The sequence below is a fragment of the Rhopalosiphum padi genome, chromosome 3 (assembly GCF_020882245.1).
Source record: "Rhopalosiphum padi isolate XX-2018 chromosome 3, ASM2088224v1, whole genome shotgun sequence".
Classification (NCBI taxonomy): domain Eukaryota; kingdom Metazoa; phylum Arthropoda; class Insecta; order Hemiptera; family Aphididae; genus Rhopalosiphum; species Rhopalosiphum padi.
The window spans coordinates 38,836,749-38,858,570 of record NC_083599.1 but is presented as its reverse complement, the minus strand read 5'-3'; the positions used below and the strand labels follow the sequence as shown (position 1 = coordinate 38,858,570).

Below are 21,822 nucleotides of genomic sequence, written 5' to 3'. Positions count from 1 at the left end.
TATCTTGAAATACTGTGTTTTCTAATTGCAGACAAGGAATTAAAAACCTTGTGAGTCATGAACGATACCAAAAAAAGGTGACGTACGAATCGCGTGCATAAAATATATAATAATATACTAATCAAGGACAAAATTCCAATCATAATTTTTGATAATAACGATTTAGGACGACGGACATCTGATATCAGCAAATTTTGCCATATTAAATAGAAATAAGGGTAATACACAATAACTCAACATCGCAGTTCAAAATCTTTTTTTTTTGTGCAATGATTTATGATTAAATTCTAATTGACACATCTTTTAAAGTTATAAAATACACTCAAAATCTATTATACATCAAAGCCACTTCTGTATAGTCATTTTTTTTTTATTACTTAATCATTCTAAATATGTTATTCATAACAGTTATAATTTACTAATACGTTATATTAAGATTGACGCATAATAATATATGCGTGAATATCTTCGGTTTTATTTTATCGTAATTTTAACTTTCACGCTCATAATATGTTGAAGCATTCTGTTGTAAGGTTTTTAAATAAAATGAGATTTTTAAAACCAATTTTCAATTAATTAAAATTGTTATCTCCTTTAAAGCCTTCATAGACTTAACCTAAATGGAGTATCCCTTTAAGAGAACATCTCACTCGCATGTGTTGTCTCCGTCTTAAACACGTACGACATGGCAAATTTTCGTTCACCAGTTTCAATAGTGTGCTTTTAGTTTAAATATTAGAGTGAATTGACCTATTATCAAAATTTTAGGTAAGAACATTATCAGTGTTCTCCCGTTGGCTTTTTACGATATTTTAATTTTTAGGTGAGTTATGAGTATGAAATTATTAAGTATTTGTTAATGCTCATAATTCACTTAAAAATTAAAATATCGTAAAAAGCCAACGAGAGAACACAGATAATGTTCTTACCTAAAAGTTTGATAATAGGTCAATTCACTCTAATATTAAAACTAAAAACACATTATTGAAACTGGTGAACGAAAATTTTACATGTGGTACGTGTAAGACGGTGACAACACTGACAACACATGCGGGTGAGACGTCCTCTTAACTGCGAATGTTTAGAGTACTTTAGACCTTTCATTACGTACTAATTAACTGTCTCCATCATAAATTAAATTGAAAATAAATGGCTGAAATATAAACATTTTTTTAATAAAAAAAAAATGTTTTGTATGTAAGAAAAACCTATACAAGAATACTAATCTTATCGTTTTCTTATGCATTTTGAGAATCCATTAGTACAATTATATAAGATCCGTAATAATGTAATAAATATTACTGATTGTATTGTTTAAATAATAAAAGAAAAACCGATAAGATTTATAAAACTTAATAGTTAATTACAATAAAAGTGTTTTCTTACTCTTATAAGTGTGTACATCAATATTAATATATTTTTTTTTAACGTGAGTCACGGCGTAAAAGTTGGCTATAGGAAAATTATATAAATTACCTACGCTGACTTTAGATTATTCATTATAATTATCATTGTACGATCCACAGTATATGTGTGGATAGATATTTAATCATTTTTAAATTTTCATGAAAAATGGCTAAATTTATAATTTTGATATCTGTGGTATTACTTAGTGTTTACCTTACGGAACAAGCACATTTCTTAAGTAAAGAATATGTAGACACAATTAACGAAGTCGCTATAACTTGGAAGGTAAGATTTACATATTCCTATTTTAATACAAAATTAATTAAATTGCACATAAATTTATTATTAGTTTACTTATACATAACAATGTGTACCTACGTAAATGTGTAATAAATATTAATTTTTTTAATGTATATATTACGTGAATATTATTTGTTATACCATTTTTTAAATATAAAATTTAATGGTTTTACGCAAAGGAAAATATAATCTTGTAAATCAAAAAAATTAAATGAACTTAGTTAAAAGTTAGACTTAATGTTTATTTTTAAATAGATAAATATAAATAAAATATACGCAACTATTGTATATAACTATATGTACCTAACAGTTTAAAAATGTATTATATATGTATTAATGTGTACTTTAGGCCAAACAAAATTTTCCCGAATATATGACCAAAGAACAAATCGTCCGATTGTTAGGCTCGAAAAGTGTCAAAGGCGCTCTTAAAAGTCCAATCAAGGAATATGATAGTAAGTACACGAATGACGTCGAAGTCCCAGATTTTTTCGACGCAAGAATAGAATGGAAATATTGCAAAACAATTGGGGAAGTCCGTAACCAAGGAAATTGTGGATCCTGTTGGGTAATGCGCGAATACCGCTGTGCATAGTTAGTGGGTACCATCTACCCGCTAACAGCACTTATTAATCATATACAGTGTATTATAATATTGTGTTGTTGAACTAAATGAACATAATATCACATAGGCACATGGTACTACCGGAGCGTTCGCTGACCGACTGTGCGTAGCGACGAATGGAGATTTCAATGAACTCATATCCGCCGAAGAGCTGACTTTTTGCTGTCATACATGCGGTTTCGGATGTAACGGAGGTAACCCGATAAGAGCATGGCTATATTTCAAAAGACACGGCGTCGTCACCGGAGGCAACTACAACACCACCGATGTAAATTAATAAATCGATTTGTATAATGTAAAATATAATAATTGTTGTATTATGTAATGTATATATACACAATATAGGGATGTCAACCGTACAAAGTACCACCTTGCATACGAGACGAAGAAGGACATAATTCGTGTTCGGGACAACGGACAGAACGCAATCACAGATGTAGTAAGAGTTGTTACGGAAACACAACGTCCGATTACAAAAATGGCCATTACAAAAGTAAATCGAAACGACCATCACACGATCAAACCAAGACCGCGGTTGTGTGATTTATTACAAAACTAATATTTGTTGTTGTTGTGTATATGTCTACAGCGAAAGACGCATATTACCTCTCCAACAATACAATGCAGATAGACACGATGATATACGGACCAATCGAGTCGTCATTTGACGTTTACGACGACTTTGTGAATTACGAATCCGGTACCTACCTGTTGTTTTTGATCATTTTATTACAATTATTAATATCATTTGCAATAACGGTCACGTGCAATTTCATATTCACAGTATTATATTTCCATCGTATTACAATGTATTTTGTTTTCACACAGGAGTTTACCAAAAGACCGATAACGCGTCGTACTTGGGAGGACATGCGGTCAAAATGATCGGATGGGGCGAAGAAAATGGCACACCGTATTGGCTGATGGTCAACTCTTGGGGCGAACAATGGGGCGACAAAGGGTTATTTAAAATACGCAGAGGCACAAACGAATGCGGAATTGAAGATTCGTCCACAGCGGGCGTGCCGTTAGTATGAGACGCACATTCCAATTATTATTGTTTTGATACACGTCATTATGCACTTCATCCACTTATATTATTGTTTATGTATAAGATTACGTGTTATGATATTTGTCGATTTTATTAATATACATTTTACCATATGCATATACGGCGATGTCAGCCTGTTATGAACCAAATATAATCACATTAATTGAATTTAGAGTCATAAATATCGATATTATTTATTTTCACGACAATACTAGTTTTTAATAATAACCTTTACTACGAGGTGCCTGTATAGGAATTTGTACGGTAAGATATAATTTTAGTCGTATAGTACGAATTTAAAAAGTATATATAGTCATTATTATACTCGTCGAATATTCCCGATAAACCTACGTGTTTATATCTTCTGCAGACTTCCTATAATCTTTGGCCTCTGTTCTGAGAACGTCTGCGAATCTTTTATAGTTATCTTATAACTATAATGATACCTCCCCACAAAATCGTTGATGTTTTTGCCAATCCTCGAGTGTAATCGTTTAAATATTATTTATGAAAATATTTTATCAAGATTATATATTATATTAGTCCAGGGCTAGGATTTGTAGACAATAAAAAATTGTAAAATATGCAAAAATAAACATTTACATTTTTATTAGATAAAAACAAAAATATAATTACAAAAAAACTATTTATTTATTGAAATACATCAGTGATTGGCTGTTTGTCCTAATATAGTATAATCGAGAAATAAAATAAAATAATTTAAAAATAAAATTTATAATTCACATTCAATAATGGAAATACGTGTGTTACATGCTACGAGTTACGATTACATAATTTTTAAATTTTCGATTATAAATGATCGGCGATTGGATCGTAGTATTGATTTATATTGACTGAAGATTTTACCGCGTACCTATTGTACCATAGGATTGTATTTATAAAAATAAAATTTATGTTTGACAAAAAAACAAAGTTTTATACTTTATTCAGCGCAAGGCTATAATTGAATACGAAATATTAATCACGAAATATACTATAAAACAGGCATTTTTTGCATTCTTGTAATCGAAATATGCAATAATATTAATTATATTCAATATATGCAATAATATGTATTTTTATCCAAAATATGCAAAAACATGCAAGATAAAAACATCACAATTCATCTCATCATTACTGGCAAAATAAATACCTAATCAGAAATTTAAAAAAAAACATGTTGTTATATATAAATCCTAACCCTGTATATTACATAATAATTATGTAATAAACATATTTAACGATTTTGAACAGAGACGATCGTTAGCCTAGGGATGGTCAACTCATGACTCGCCTTGGAAAGTTTTGTGGCCCTCGAGATTTATCAAATATTTAAAAAAATTTGTTTTTACGCCAAAACAATATTCTGGAATGCCCGCACGACGCGGTATCCGTATTATTATAACAACGTAAATACGTAATCGCAACAAAAGTAATAATTCTAATTTAATCTGAAAAAACCAGTATTAGAATTAAGTAATGACTAATGATGAATTGTTATTAGATTTATGCTTTTTAGTGGATGTTGTCGAAAAACTAAACCAATTAAATATATCATTACAGGGAAAAGATAATTTAATAATTGACTCATTCAATCACATCAATACATTTCAGAAGAAATTATTGTTATTTGAATTTCAATTAAAAAATAATAACGTTCAACACTTTCCATTGCTAAACGAATTGAAAAATCCAAAACATATCGTCATACCGATACATTAAATATGCAAAAGAAATAAGGAAACTTATAAATGCTTTTTAAAGTCGTTTCACTAATTTAGACAAATACAAGAAAATATTTGAAATGTATTCATCTCCTTTTCGTACTGATGTCATGTCGACCCCAGAATATCTGCAAATGGAACTCATAGACTTATAATGCAATAATGAACTAAAACATATTTTTGAAACATCAAAATCAAAAATAGATTTTTATAACACTAATATCAAAATTAGATTTTTATAACACTAATATCACAAAAGAAAAATTTTCCAATTTGAGAAATCTGGCACAAAAAGTTATGAGTGCTTTTAGATCGACTTACACGTGTGAATAGTTTTTTTTTTAAAAATGAAATTCGCCAAAGACAAATCACGCTCAAACCTAACTGATGAAAACCTGCAACATCAATTACGATGTGCAAATACGAACATTTCTGTTGATATACAAAAGCTTAGTGAACGAGTTGAGAAACAAATATCTCACTAAATAGTGAAATAAATAAATTAAAACTATTATATATAATATATTATTTATGTTAATAAATGATGAGTCATAGTAAAAGCAATAATAATTCATTCTGTTTATTTCAAATAATTAATGCACCAAAACTTATTTTATAATAATAATTAATTTTGTTTAAAATGTTTACTCCAAATATTTTTTGGATTAGGGCAAATTACTAATATGATTTTATATGTGACCTGCGGCATTGTAATGTATTTCTTAAGTGGCCCGCAAGATCATATTTGGGTTGGCTTCCGCGTTAGCCTGTATCATTAAGTAAACTTCACGACAACTTACACTAGTAAGTCGCGGATGAATTTTTCAGGTCAATACTATAACGTCACAATTGCGAACACGGGTTCGTTTTCAATATACTATAATTACGGACAAACGGACATCGAGTTAATATAAATCGTGTAGGTTGCAGACACCAATATTTCACTACATAGGTTTTTTTAGGACTTTAGAACAAGCGACTTAAAAGAAATTGATAGATGAGGTTAAAAATATTTGTGTTTTGCAAAACAGCTATCGTTATTATTTAAATATTTTTTTATAAATATATTGTTATCGTAGATTTTGTGGCAAATTTTTTTTTAAAACAGTCTGTATAAATAATGTTAATCTTAATGTATCTTAATAATGTTAATGTCATCACTTGAATATTGCAACATTTTATTCGGGCGATACCGGAACTCGCATGATGGTTTTTATTTCTTTGTTTATAAAACGATATGTTTTTAGAAATAGCTGTTAAAGACTTTTTTTATTATTAGTATTATGGTAAAAAATAATTTGCAAATTTACTATACCTAAATCACTACAGGTAAATGGATGTTGTTTTACGAAGTATTCGTATATTGCATGTTAAAACTACTATTACTGTGTATATGATTTAATAGGTATATATTACGATGTAGGTATACCTATTATCTACTATTTAGGTAGATACATATTACATAATAAATACAGTAATATATTTATGAATAAGTTTTGACCTCTGCAAATATAGAGTATACATACTGAATTTATCAAAAATATACGTATAATATTCAAATGAATATCGATCAGTAAAGCAAAAAACATTAAAAACTAGCTTTATCTATCGTAGATAAATGATTATATTTGTATTCTATTCGCTGTTGAGAAAATTTAGATATTTACAATAATATTAAAATTAATTTTGCTTGGTTGATTATTGAGTTATGACAGTCGTTAATTAGAATTGCTATATACGCTTTTAAGTTTTATTTTTATTAGACCACAATGTCATTATAATATTATCTACAAATGTATGCAATTTTTTTTTTTAATGAATTGCATAATAAAACACACTAATGTGTTTTTGTAATTAAGAATGACTAAGAACACACAACATGTATGAACCTAGACCACTCTAGTTCTATATTTTATGCAAATTTAATTTTTATTGATTAAATACTTTATTTATAATTCACACAATTAATAACAAATTTCAAATGGTTTGAAGAGTGTGAGTTTAGTTACCGTTCAACAAAAACATATAATGTTAAAATAAGTTATATATTTATTTATTTAAATTAACGGACGTAATTTAAACATACGATATAAATTATATAATTATATGTAACTATGATGAAATATAACATATATTATAATATAACTATTAATAACAAATTTTAATTAGATATATATATACGATATACAACACTTAAAAGAAATCAAAAGAAAAGAATATTACAATATTATAAAATACATATTATATTGTAGATATAATGTAAATGTGTTTTATTCATACGCGTAAATTATACGTCTGAAAATATTTTTAAAAATCAGTATTTTCTTTTAATTTTTCAGACTTGGGACTAGCTTAATAATTGTATTAATATTTGTATCATTAATAATATTTTTGTTTTACTTTTTATGTTATCCATGATAAATGTTGTATTAAAAAAATAAAAATAATCAATAAAGTAACATGGTAAAAATGTGTATGAATATATAATCAATTATGTATAATAATTCTCGCACAAAGTCTGTTTGCAATTATTTCATTAATTCCTGAGTATCATTATGTATATTTTTCCATCATTTGACTAATCTTTTTCAATCTATTACATATATCGTTTTGCATGTTTTAAAAAAAATCACGGTGCTAGTTCGCTTTTGTTTTGGGAACACAATTTACTTTAATTTACCAATGTTATATATATAAAAGAAGAACAGGCATTTTTTATGTTCCAATTTTGTGACGACAAACTTAAAAACTTTTTTCCAATTTTTTTTCACAGAGTTGTTCCAAATACTCTCCCGAGTTTCACCAAGTCGACCGATTTTTCATTATTTTTTCGTCTGATGGGAGAGAGAGGGGTTTGTATTTAAAGGTTATAGGTTTTTAGCGTGTTATTTAAATAATTTAACGATTATTTTTTTACAAGGGTGTACCAAATGAGCCTACTAGTAAATCACTCTTATTATTTTAAATTTTATTTTATTTATCATTCCTGTTATAAATATCATAAATTAAATTAATTTATAAAAAAAATTATATATTACGTTGCTAGGCTTTAAAATGTTTAATTATAATAAAAAAAAAAGTGGGCAAATGGGTATCATAAATTACGATAAGACGTGAAATACCATCGTCGAATAATTAATTATATAATATATATATAATATCAACACAGGTACATCCAGCCAATACTATTTTAGGCGTTCAACGCCAAGTAGGTACCGAGTGTTTGAATTGGAAAAAATTCAAAATTCAAATAGTACTATAAATAGTGTTATAGAAAATATTATCGTTTTTAATTTAAACACCTGTAGCCCGTAATACTGGTCTGTGTTCTGTAGGTATATAATAATAATATATTATTAAAATATTATTTTTTAAACAAATATTTGTTTATACTCAATTGGGTATGCTGCAGTTATTTCGGTATTATACAAAATTGTCATACGATAAATGTATTATAATAATTACATCAATTACATATTGATTAAATATACTTATATTTAATGTATATATAATCAATGTCAATTATTTTATTATTTTAATTTGACCGTTTCTCGCTAATGAACCTACTACAAAGTGTTAATATATGTATATATTAAACCGCAAATAAGCACTGTATTGCAATTAATTTAATGAGAAGTTAAAAGGTTTACTCGAAAAAATTATATACATATTGTATAAAGATAAGTATAATAAAATTAGATGTATGGCGATAAATCATCTGAAAACTGAAAGCGTAAGTTTATAGCTTAATGATGAAACTTTTTACGTAGATATTTATAGATCGTTATTTAAATTGTATTTAACATTTAAACTTTTTTCGAACGATATAAACAACAATTTTAAGATATCAGGGTCATCGATTGAAATCTTCAGTTTAACTATGTAAAAGTTGTTATTGAAGAAGGAATAAAAATTGAATATGTAAATAATTAAGAAATTTGTGACGATTGAGCGGTGACAATTTGGCGAAAGAATAAAACTTTTCAGTACAGTATATAACCTAGATATTTTACATAGATACTAAGCGAACAATGAATGTATTGATTTTATGACGTGTCTGCCATCACTTTTTGGAGGTAGAAAAATACTTCAATTTTCAACTTTGGGAGTAGTTTACAAATACCGAATAGCATATTAGATTTTTTAGTTGATACTTGATATTATGAGGGGACAAAAATAAAAAAATGTTAGTATACTTTTCAATAAATTCGGGGAAAACAAAAATAAAAAAAAAGTGGGCAAGTGGGTATCGCTCTGCTGTATAGTAGTGATGGAGAGTAGGTCACTGGTCGTGTGGATGTGTTAAATTTGAATGCAATGACGATTATCATTGTATACGAAAAACGATTCTGAACGGAGATGATTTGTCAGTCAATGATAATTAGTTGGATATATTATATTATATTACTTATATTTAAATTGTAATATATCGTTATTTTACAGGATTTCGTAAAAAATTAAATTTCATACGCTCATAAAATGTTTTCTATATTGACGCTGGAATTTTTTTTTCTACAATTACTTAAAGGAAAACTTATTGATAACCTTGTATTGGATTTTTGAACCTTAAGTATAAATCACAATAGTTTTATGAATTTTCAACTTCAAATTCCTTGCAAATTTTCGCGATTTTGATATATTTCGTAAATATACTTTAAATGCTTATAAAGAAAAATTGTGACTGACGATTTTTGATTTTTTTTTACTACGATAAGTTCAACTTATAATTAACCTTGTATTAAATTTTAAAGATTTTTTTTATCGACATTTTAAGAAAAAAAACTTAGAAAAGTCGAAAATTTCAATTATCTATAAGTAGCTTAAAAAAATTCTAAATATTTTGAAAATTTAATCGTAAATAGATAATCATAATATTAACATTTGGTGAAAATTTCAAGTATTTACAATGATTCGTTTTTGAGTTACAGCAAAATCAAAAATTTGATTTTGTCAAAAAGTTGTTATGCGTAAAAATTCCCGTTTTCCGTAATTTTTTCAGGGTTTTTTCCCGACGATTTTGAAAACTATTGGAAATTTTTTACTTTTGACACCCCAAAGTACCAACTAGATGAATTTTCCTTTTCAAAGAGGGGCTGAAGTCAAAAATCGAAGCATTATTGTAAACTCCAAAAAATGATGACACACAAAAAAAAAAAAATAAAAATAAAAAAAAACACACATCATTGTAAAATCAATACATTCATCACTCCATTCAGGATCTAAAAAAAACAATTTATATACAAATTGATTATTTAACACACGAGCGAAGCCGGGTTATTCGGCTACTTAGTAAAATAAATATGGGTTCACATGAATTGTATACCAAATCAAGTAAACAAACCTTTTTGAACGAATTGCGTCTCGGACAAAAAAAAATAAGAATAAAGAATAGATTTTTTTCGTTTGATAAGTGCTATTAAACCAGACAAACATACAATTACAGTTATTTACTATTTAGTGGATGTATATTGTATATATATATATATAAATAAAAACTCAATACTTCGTCTGAAGTTATGGGCAGAAAAAAGTTCTAGTTCACATAGAACTATCAACGCTTCTGAATCTGTTCATTCAAAATTTAACAGTATTTTTGATTCTTTTCACTCAAACATACAAACATTCATAGAAGTTAAAATATACAAACAGATCCTATAATATTGACAAGAAGTAGTCTAGAAGAAAGACGAGTGCCCAGAAAACCAATAAGAGAAAGAACATTATTTATATAAAATAAAATAAATCAATTAAATATAGGTAATAATAATCACATAATATAATCACAATTAAAGATTATGTAAACAAGTAAACATTAAACACATTAACCAATTAATATAAAATACAGAACTTAATATACCTAATGAAATGTTAACATTTATGATTTATGATATTAAGTGTCAAAGATTTCAGTTTTTGGCAATGTCACTTTAGGAACCACTTATAATAATTAAATGTAGGTGAAAAGGTAACACGAATTTCGTCCGTCACGCAATTCGTCCAAAAAGGTTCGTTTACCTATATTGGTACGCAATTCGTGTGCACCGATATATGTACGTATATATAATTCAATATAAGCATTAAGGTACTAGGCACACGAGGAGCACTATCAGAGTACAAATAAATAAATAAACACACCTATTATTCCTATTACTCATTCAATTACTGATTGAAAATGTATGCAATTAAAACGTAATCAATCAAAAAAAAAATTTATTAGTAAAGGAATATGCAAATCTTTACGTATAATTCAAAGAACTTGTTTTTAGTAGGATTCTAGTGTTTTACTTTATCATTATTTAGTAGTTCACTGTGTTAAATTAGAATTCAATGATTAATTATGGTATATAAAAAATTCTAATCTAATTCTAATACGTGAACACGTATGATTTGAATAAATTACTAAAAATAAGGTAATAATAGGTACATTGGTACATATTTAATGAGTATGCTTATAATTTAATTCAACGAAGACTATCATATAATCTATACAGTTATAACTTAAATTTTAATGATTAAAACTATGTAAACATTACTCATTAGTAGGTTATGACTCGTGATAATATATTTTATAAAATTATAAATGCTTAAAAAGCAGAATTCTGAATTAGATACTATTAAAATAAATAAAAATGCTATACATTTTAACGACGAATATAAATTAGAACTGAACTGTGTTTACACACACTTGAAAATATGATAGGTACTATCGACACTTTTTTGATTGATTTATACACAAATATAAAATACTTGGAACTTAAAGTTTATTTTAAAATATGTGTTATTCATTCTAAAGTCCTTATGATATCATTTCAATAGGTATATAATAATAAATTGTGGTCAAAATTAGAAGTATGAATTTACCTAAATAATCTATAACAATTGGATTGTTATACTACCCAACGGATTGTAAAAGTGTGAAATACTTAAGGTAATCGATTATTTAATGATTTAAGATTTTCACTGAGAAGGTTAGATTCAAACGTTAAAAATGTTAAATAGAGTAATCAGTCGCCCCATTATTTTTTTTTAAAATTATATTAGATAAGCTCTGGTAGCAGTGCTCGAATTGTTTGAAGATGATGAAGCTAAACAATTAAACCGATAATCGATGTAACAGCCAAAATATTCGAATGGGTTTTACATATACCTACTTCAAATTAAATATATATATACATATCTATACGTATTACGTATGTATATATAAGGTAAGAACCAGCATTCTTTAGTTTAGTTGAATAGTCAACTATTGAGTTGTTATTTTAAAAATTTGTGCATTATTAATTAACACCATGGTTAGGATTATATTTTTAACTTTCGTAATTTTGTTTAGTGCTTACTTAACAGAACAAGCATCATTTTTATCACAAGATTACATTGATGAAATAAACTATGTAGCTACAACATGGAAGGTAAGTAATTGTAATATTTGCATATGTAATACCTGCAATAATAATTACCGTTTACCTGTATATTATAATAAATAATTGGTATAAGACACTGAGTATAGACTTTAGATTCTTTAGTTATATGATGTGCATTATACGGTATATGGGTAGGTGCTTAAAAATGTTATGACAGCATTACAGATTGTAGCGTCGTTTTATTTTCAATTAATTTAAACAGATTATAATTATGTGGAATTTACATGGTCCATGAGTACTTAATTAGGTATATTTTAGTTGTTTGGTAAAGTTAGGTATATACCTATTCTACTCTTATCCCTCGGGGCAATAAACAATTATAAGTTTTTAACAATAGATTTATTTTAGTAATAGGGAGTACCCTATAAGGTATAACAATAGTAGTTTTCAGTTAATTGATAATTTTTGTATGAATATAGGTATATGAATTATTTTACTAAGTTCGTTTATTTAAATACAAAATTATCATTAGGGTTTTAAAATTTCATGACATTTATTTTCTTGAAATGTTTCATTTAAGTAAAAAATCAGAATAAAAGTCATACATTGGAGAAAACATTGTTAAAAGTTTTGATTTCTACGTATGAAATATAGATAATCCACCCATATGTAACGTTGAAAAGGCCTTACAAATTACAAAACTAATTATCTATAAGTTCTATACAAAAAAATGTAAGCATAATTATATAGCCTCATAAAGTCTGAAAGTCACAAACTTATAACAACATAATTCATAAGTTCATAACACATAACACATTTCATAACTAAAATATAAATTATTTTATGTTATGAAATACTTACTTAATATATATTTACATTTTGTACTTACTTTATATTGTTTGATAATTAGTTAAAATTAATATGTATATAATATACATTATACATTTATATACATTTTATTGAATATTTACAATTTATACATTAATTACAATGAATACATTTGATCAGAGTATGAATGGCTACGGGTGCCATGAAGGAAGAGGCAATTTTGCATTGAGTATTAATATATTTTTATATAATAAAAGTATGGTAGTGTTATAAGGTTATAATTTATTAGTTTATTATATCATTGGTTTTTACTTTTAGATTCTATTTTTTCGTATATAATACGTATTATAAATTATATTGTATGTTATATTTATAAAATTAATAATTGGTACATATTATTATTTACTTTTATTCTCAAAATAATCATAGGAATATTTTTTAGCTCTATACAAATATGAAATAGCAACACGTCATATACTTGTTTACTCGTATAGAAATTTTTTTATAATTTTATTGAAATATTTCCAGAACCATAAATATAATACATTTTTTTTTTATATACTTAATGTAGATTTAATATAAATGTAGAAAAATTATATAATTACAGATCAAAAATATAAGTAGTGAATTATATAATTATGTTTTAATACACTCATATTTTTCATCTACATAATTATTAACGAATCATTACAACCTATAAGACTTAAAACCTTATAGATATAAACAAGTACATAAACATTTAGCATTATGTAATTTATAAAGTTAAAAAATGCATGTCAAAAAGTGAAGAACTTAATACAATCTTCCTTATATTTGTTCATAAATTATACATCAATAAAAAAAAAATACTAAAACACATTTTTTTATAAGGGTTAATTAAAGTTTTAATTTTAACAAAATTTGATATTAAATCAACAAATATCGATTTTTCCTCAATGACATTATTGAGTCATTATATTTATATAGCCTTTATAAAAAAAAAATATAAAAATACTAATTGTAGGGATTTGAAAATTTTTACAATATCTGCGTATGATATTAATTACTTATTATTATGTAAGTACAATGACATTTTCAAAATACTTGATAATTTATTACTACGATATATATAACTAATAAATCAATAACAATAATAGATAATAAATTACATAATATTATTTATTACGACAATAGTTTATGTTGTTTTTTTGGAAAAAATTAGTCAACGTTATCAATAAATAAAAATATAAAATATAAATATAACGAATGAAATAAATAAATAAACTATTAAATTCGAATTCAATACTCGTTTAATCTAATAAAAATTCATTATTTAATCCATATTTACTACGTTTTTATGCAGTAATTGATGCGCAATAACTCAATGCGCATTGAGTTAGTCCGAGAGTTAGATGCATATAAACGCATCTTTAATTCGCATTAAGCTGATGCGCATTTATTATTTAATTCGATTCGTCAAATCGAATTATCTCTTACTTCGGGATTAAAAAATGCATGTAAACGCTTTAATGCGAATTAATATTTTAGCGGGAATTTAAAAATGTCAAATTATAATTATTTTGGTCATGGAATCCAAAGTATAAAGCACGGACTAAAAAACATTCACATTAACTTATAATTTTATTCTCCGTCTAATCTTGATATTTTAGGTGCATTGGTGCATATAAAGCCGTTCTCTAATGCGAATTAATTTAATGCGCATTAAGCCATTAACTGATGCATATAAACGTAGTAACTGTTACTCTACACAAGACGCGTGAAAAATGTATTAATTTGAACATTATAACCATATAGTTTTAATTTATATAGTAGTTATGACTTTATGAAGAATATATTGTTTGTTATTGGTTGTGTAACTAACCGACCGGGCGCCGCCGGAGACTCGGACATCTTATTTACATCGTAGATTTATATTCTATCACTAAGCCTGTCGCAGCCAAGCCGAAGCCGAAGCGAATAAGGTATAGGCGACGAGAACGATATTGTCGACAATACGTAGTTCTACGATATGAGTGGCGACATGTTTTCGATGTCAACCCGAACCTCTGCTGCCTCTCGTTGTTATTGTCGGTATCGCTTTCGACAACGTAAATACAGCAGAGAAATCGACGCCGACATCGATTTTGGTGTCAGCGTCATCATTTTCTCACAAAAACCCTGTTAAAATTGCTGTCGATATCTAAGCTGATGCGATAATAGGGGACGAGATCGATGTTGTTGACGTCTTGGAGTTCCACAATTTTCCCTGTCAAAGTCCTCTACAACCACTAGGCATTGTATATTTGTATTTAAATGAGTAGGCTACTATCTACTATCTATTGGTCATGGATAAAATGGTCTGACAATTCAAACAAAACCTCAAAGGACACAAAAAAAAAGTCATCAAAAATATAATAATATGAAAAATAAAATATGCAGAGTAAATATTACCAAATATTCTAATAAAATCTGTGTAGCCAGTCCGTTATGGACTGTGTACGCGGTCGTTCGTCGGTCACCGCGAGTGGACGTATACAAGGATCAGACCGCGTTTTGTTCTGCGCCATTTTACCCGAATTACGTCGTCGTATGTCCGTATCCGATCGGTGATCCGTTACTTCGCACGCGCGTATAGATTAGGTAGTCATTACTTCATTAAGCCGGTCGTCCAACGATATCAGTGATTTGTTTTTTTAATCGCTCTGTCGATTTTCACGTCCGTTTAGCGCGTCTGCCGATCGGATTGTATTCAAGCAATTATTGTGATCTCCGTATCGTATCACGACCGGTGTTATAGATCTGTTGCCGTCCTGATCCTCAAGTAGGTTGGACGAAGATTGATGTTATTATTTTTTGATATTGGCCGGGCTGAGGTTTGACGTCGGCTTCGGTGTCAGTGTCGGTGTCGGTACCTTAGCTGCCTCTCGTCATTAGTGTTAATGTCTCTATTAACGACGGAAACACAGCAAAGGTATCGACTCCGACATAGTTTTTGGCGTCAGCGTCGTCATTCTTAAACAAAAATCCTGTTTGAATGACTGTCGATGTCTAGGAGGCCCTGTCTTAAGTCTTCCGGAACCGGTAGGAGTACGTCAAGTTCGTCCGTGTCGGTCGAATAGCACTGATCGTCAGACGCACAGTTGTAAAAATCGACGGGGTGACGAAAAAAACGAGCGATATCGGCGGACGACCGGCTTGATAGAGTGATGACTAACTTACCTAGCCGGAATATACGCGTGCGTCGAGTAACGGATCACCAATCAGCAACAATGTTGGTCACGGACACACGACGCATGTCATGGAACAAACTGTAGTGATGCGATCGATGCGAAGCCACTCGCGGCGGCCGGCGATCATGGCGCGCCAAGGACGCGTTGGGGTGGCTTGGTGACAGATAGGTGTCTATCCTAACCTTGAATCGGCTGTTTCTTTGTACGATAATGTATGGGCCGTAACCTACTGACGCGTTCTGAAATGTCGCAGTGGTGCAGCTGCCGCAACACCCCATCTGTCCTGCTGAAAATGAAAAATGCACCGTCATGTTGACCGCCTTGTTGTACATACCCACTTTATGGCAGATTACGTGGTAGATTTTGCGATGACGCCGACAAGGGCTGATGAATGACAGAAACCGAGTGCAGCCCACTGGATGCCAGTTGCTCGGCCACATATTTTAGATGTGGTTAAACACGTTTATTTAGATTTAGGTCAGTTTTACGTGGTTTTCTAAATTTGAATTATTGGTAATGATTTTTTATGATTTCAAGTTTTACTATTAGTTATCGCTTACGACATATTTAAAATTACCAATCATTACAAGTTTTAAAGAAAACAACACAAAAAATTTAAAGTATTAGAAATTGAAAAATATGTTATATAAAATAAAAGACATAATTTAATGAACATTTTCACTGTACAGTAAACATTGATTTTTTTTAAGTCGTCTAAAATATTTTTCAATTTATAGATGATTAATTTTTACAATCTAATTCTGATCTAAAATATTATATTTACAATTTTGCTAGTTATATTGATACTTCTAGAGAAGAATCTTGATGATTTTGAGTTTTATGATTGGTACTTATAATTGCTCAAAGGCCACAATAATACAAATTGTATAAACTGTTATAACTTACACAACTAGTAACTATAGAATAATTTTTGTATTAAAATCTTTTTTTAGTATGACAGAAATCTGATCAACTAATACAATATAGAATATGTATAAAAATGTAGTTTAATATTTTCAACAAAACATACTTATAATTCTAAATTTTAAGTGAGGCGCTGCCTTATTAAACCGCCAAAATCGTCACTGGAATATGTTAAATATAAAATATCAGTAAAGAATATTTACAATAATTTTGACTGAATGAACTTATATGTATTTTGAATATTTTTATTTTACCATTTCGTTTTAAATTCATACATTAATGAGTTAATTAATCATTTAATTATAAAAGTATGTTAAAATTATTATGAAATTAAAAATTAAAAATTATAAGTTAGTCGGAACTTTTTAGTCTTTGCTTTCTCTTAATTTCCATCCAAACGGCCTTAACGTTATGAAATTAAAGTAACATTAAATGATTATAGGCTGGTCAAAATTTTCATCCGAATACACCAAAAGAAGCAATTTTGAGGTTGTTGGGTTCTAGAGGAGTTGGAGCTGCTGCTAAAACAAATGGCCCATATAAAACCAGCGACCCCAATTACGTATCGGACAACAGAATTCACAAGAAATTTGACGCGAGAAAACATTGGCGCCACTGTAAAACGATAGGCACAGTTCGCGACCAAGGAAACTGCGGCTCTTGTTGGGTAAATATAATTTATTATTATTTGACGAACGATTTTTTAAAAATTGAAACAAATGCATTTTCAAAATTATAACTGTACTGATATTCGATCCTCAACAGGCTTTTGGCACTACAGGGGCATTCGCAGACAGACTTTGCGTGGCAACAAACGGAGATTACAATCAACTCGTGTCCGCTGAAGAGCTAGCTTTTTGCTGTCATACTTGTGGTTTTGGATGTAACGGAGGTTACCCGATTAAAGCTTGGGAGTATTTTAAAAGACACGGCGTTGTTAGTGGTGGCAACTACAACACTACCGATGTAATTTATATAACTGATTAGGTATATTATATAATAATTGACTAAAATAGTCATTGCATTACATAGGGATGTCAACCGTACCAAGTTCCGCCTTGTCTTCACCATCAAGAAGGAGAAGGTTCGTGTGATAGCCAACCGAGAGAAAGCAATCATAAATGCTCCAAACGTTGTTACGGTAACGAAACGATCGATTACAACAGTGATCACGTGAAGAGTAAGTTTACATTTACTAATAATATATACTGATTTGATAAAAATTTATTTATATTTACATCAACTGATTATTCCAAATATGATTATTACAGCCAGAGATGCGTATTACCTTACATACGACTCTATTCAAAAGGACGTGCAAACTTACGGGCCAATTGAAGCATCATTCGATGTATACGATGACTTTTTGAATTACAAAAGTGGTTAGTTTATAAATACAGACAGTCATATATTTTATATTATAAATATTATAAAATAATTTAATGTATTTTATATCTTTAATACGTTACAGGGGTTTACGTAAGAACTGAAAACGCGACATATTTAGGAGGACATGCTGTTAAGTTAATTGGATGGGGAGTCGAGTATGGTGTAAGTTATTGGTTAATGCTCAACTCTTGGGGCTATGAATGGGGACAAAATGGACTTTTCAAAATACAAAGGGGCACAAATGAATGCGGAATCGACAATTCAACTACCGGAGGCGTACCTTATATATAATATGTTCTCATAAAATAATAATATTTGTTATTTTAAGTAAATTGATTTTAATTTTCAAATACTTACAAATAAATTACAAAAATACTCAATCCTTATGTGTATTCAATAATAATATATGTTTATTTGAGGTTTATTGATATTTCAACAATCAGTTTCATTACATTTTAGAAGTGCTTAGAAATTTTAATTTATTGCGTACTGAATAAATAAATAAATTGTATTGTGTCGTACAATCGGGGCTATATTATAAAATGATTATTAACTATGAGTCTGTATCGTTGTCCGGAATCATTCATTACATGTAAATGAGCCATTTTTCAAATAATTGCGAAATCATTATTTTCAAAGAGCTGCACTAGTTGGTATAAAAAAAATGTCATAGTACAAAAAATGATTGATATATTTCACTAAAAAACTTCATCAGGAATTAGTAGGCATAAAAGACTTGATAATAAGTCTTAAATTTAGAAAAACATTATTATTTTTATCATAAAATAATTTATCATATTTAAATTTTAGTTTATATTTTATGGGTCTCGGTATTGATACATATTCTTAAAAGCCTCAAATTGCATGCTAAGGAGAGCAACAGGTGTGCGATATCTAGTCTACACCTACATCTAGTCACATTGCACGTGATCGTTAAATAATTAATTACTACGAACTTACCGCTAGTATGCACGTACTCTTCATACTGTATAATATATACATATTATATTTGTATACATTTATCAAACTTATTAAACTATAACAGTATAAATGTATAATTATTTCCATGTGACATAATAGTGATAAAATGTTCTTAATAAACTAAAACAAGAACTTATCAATAAAAAACTCAATTATATATATAAAAGTTATAGAAACAAAAGAAGTAATAATTTAAAAGATGTGTACTTTTTTAAATAAAAAATTAAGCTTCCTGAAATTATTCTAAAAAAGGTTTGGGATTCAATAAATGATTCATTAGATAAAATAAAAATACAGCAATTCAACGTATATACCTAAAAGAGAAATTAAAAAATATAATTTGAGTAGTAAAGGCTAACAAATAAAATTTTATTATACCATTTCGTTGCACACATATAGTGAAATTCATAATACAAGTAAAAGATAAAGTTTTAAATCCCAACAAATAATGTTTTTGAATTATAAGAAAATAATTATCATTATTTTTAATTGCTTAAATAAATAGATTTGTTCAAAATTGAAATCAAAATGTTTATTGTGTTCATACATTTTTAGTTCCAGTATTTATGAGGAAACTTGTATTTAATTTTTAAGGTTTTCGAATAAATAAACATTTTTTCATTGACAATTTTAAATATCTAAAATAACTCAAAAAGTCAAAATATTTAGAAAATTATACTATATATGTATAAATAATTTTAATACTTAGTAAATATTTAAAATTTTTACGATTTTTTAATTGTTGAATTAAAATAATATGTTTTTATGTTACACGTACGAATTAAGTATTTAATGTAATTTACATTTCTATTTTGTCAAAAACAATTTTAGCGTTAAAATTTTTGTTTCCTTAATTTTTTTCCAATTTTTAATTTTTACTTTTGTATCTCAAAATACCAACTAGATCAACAGACACAAATTTTGGCTCCGAAAATCGATTTTCCAAAAAAAAAACTATTCTTGTCCTTTACTTTTTGTTATACATATAATATATAAACTATTTACTTATAATTAATTATAAATGGTTAAAAATTTTTTTATTTTGTTGGTGTAACCGATTACCAATATATTAATTTATCTATTGATTGTACAAAACCAAAACTAGAATTATTAAAATTGATTCAAATTATGTCATATATAAATGGTTTAATGATAACTCACTCGAAATCATTCTCTGTATATAATACTTGCTGTGTTCCTTTTTCAATTTCTACCATTTTTAGGTAAACGAGCGTTTAAAATCGCATGGTTCTAAATTTTCTGGATTAAATATACTTTTAATTTAAATCACATAACTTACAACTGTATGTATATTGATTCTTCAGAGTCTATTCTAAGGATTTTTGTCAACAATGCATTAAATTCCCTCTACCTCTCTATCACAGGTCACATTTATAACTCTACTCTAAATGTAAAAATATCATTCTTTATATAAATATACTAAAAACGTATTAATATAACAATATAATTAATAAACATTGCAAAAATGAATATATTTTGAACAAAAAATGTTCAATATAATTTTTAATGTATAATTGTATTGTGTAATATATAATTATAAAAAATAAATTTTAATAATTTTAGTTCTAGGTACCTATGAATTAAATATAATACAATATGTTAAATAGAAAAGTAAAAAATAAAAATATTTTTCTTTAATAAGATTTAAAATATCAAAACTATTTAAAATTTCAACTTTAACTATAACTTTTTAATTTTTTTTGTTGTATTTTCTTCTTTGTGTACTGTATAAGTACAGGTACAACATACACGTAAACTAAGTCTATGTTCGATGTTAGCAAGTACTAAATATTCTAGTACTAGCATTTCGGCAATCTTTTTGGACTCTCGGGCCACATTCACGAATTAAGAGTTCAAAAATAAAAATTTTATATTCTTAAATTATTTACTATGAAATAAAAAATACTGTCTATAACTTTAAAATAATGAAATGTATAAAAAAAAAATCTGGTCATGAGACCAAATTACCACGACGAAATGACGGTACACCTATATTATATAT

At 27.7% G+C, this 21,822-nt stretch overlaps 2 protein-coding genes across 2 annotated transcripts; both read left to right on the top strand.

Annotated features, from left to right (window-relative positions):
- The first annotated feature begins 1,490 nt into the window (after nt 1-1,490).
- On the top strand, nt 1,491-3,565 carry LOC132926567 (cathepsin B-like cysteine proteinase 3). Its single transcript, XM_060990936.1, has 6 exons — nt 1,491-1,692; nt 2,057-2,275; nt 2,400-2,600; nt 2,678-2,825; nt 2,922-3,032; nt 3,161-3,565. The coding sequence occupies exons 1-6, from the start codon at nt 1,573-1,575 to the stop codon at nt 3,367-3,369; spliced, it is 1,008 nt and encodes a 335-aa protein (XP_060846919.1). The 5' UTR covers nt 1,491-1,572; the 3' UTR covers nt 3,370-3,565.
- Nucleotides 3,566-12,327: 8,762 nt separating this feature from the next.
- Nucleotides 12,328-19,198, top strand: LOC132926817 (cathepsin B-like). Its single transcript, XM_060991221.1, has 6 exons — nt 12,328-12,516; nt 17,872-18,096; nt 18,195-18,395; nt 18,462-18,609; nt 18,701-18,811; nt 18,901-19,198. The coding sequence occupies exons 1-6, from the start codon at nt 12,397-12,399 to the stop codon at nt 19,107-19,109; spliced, it is 1,014 nt and encodes a 337-aa protein (XP_060847204.1). The 5' UTR covers nt 12,328-12,396; the 3' UTR covers nt 19,110-19,198.
- Nucleotides 19,199-21,822: the final 2,624 nt, after the last annotated feature.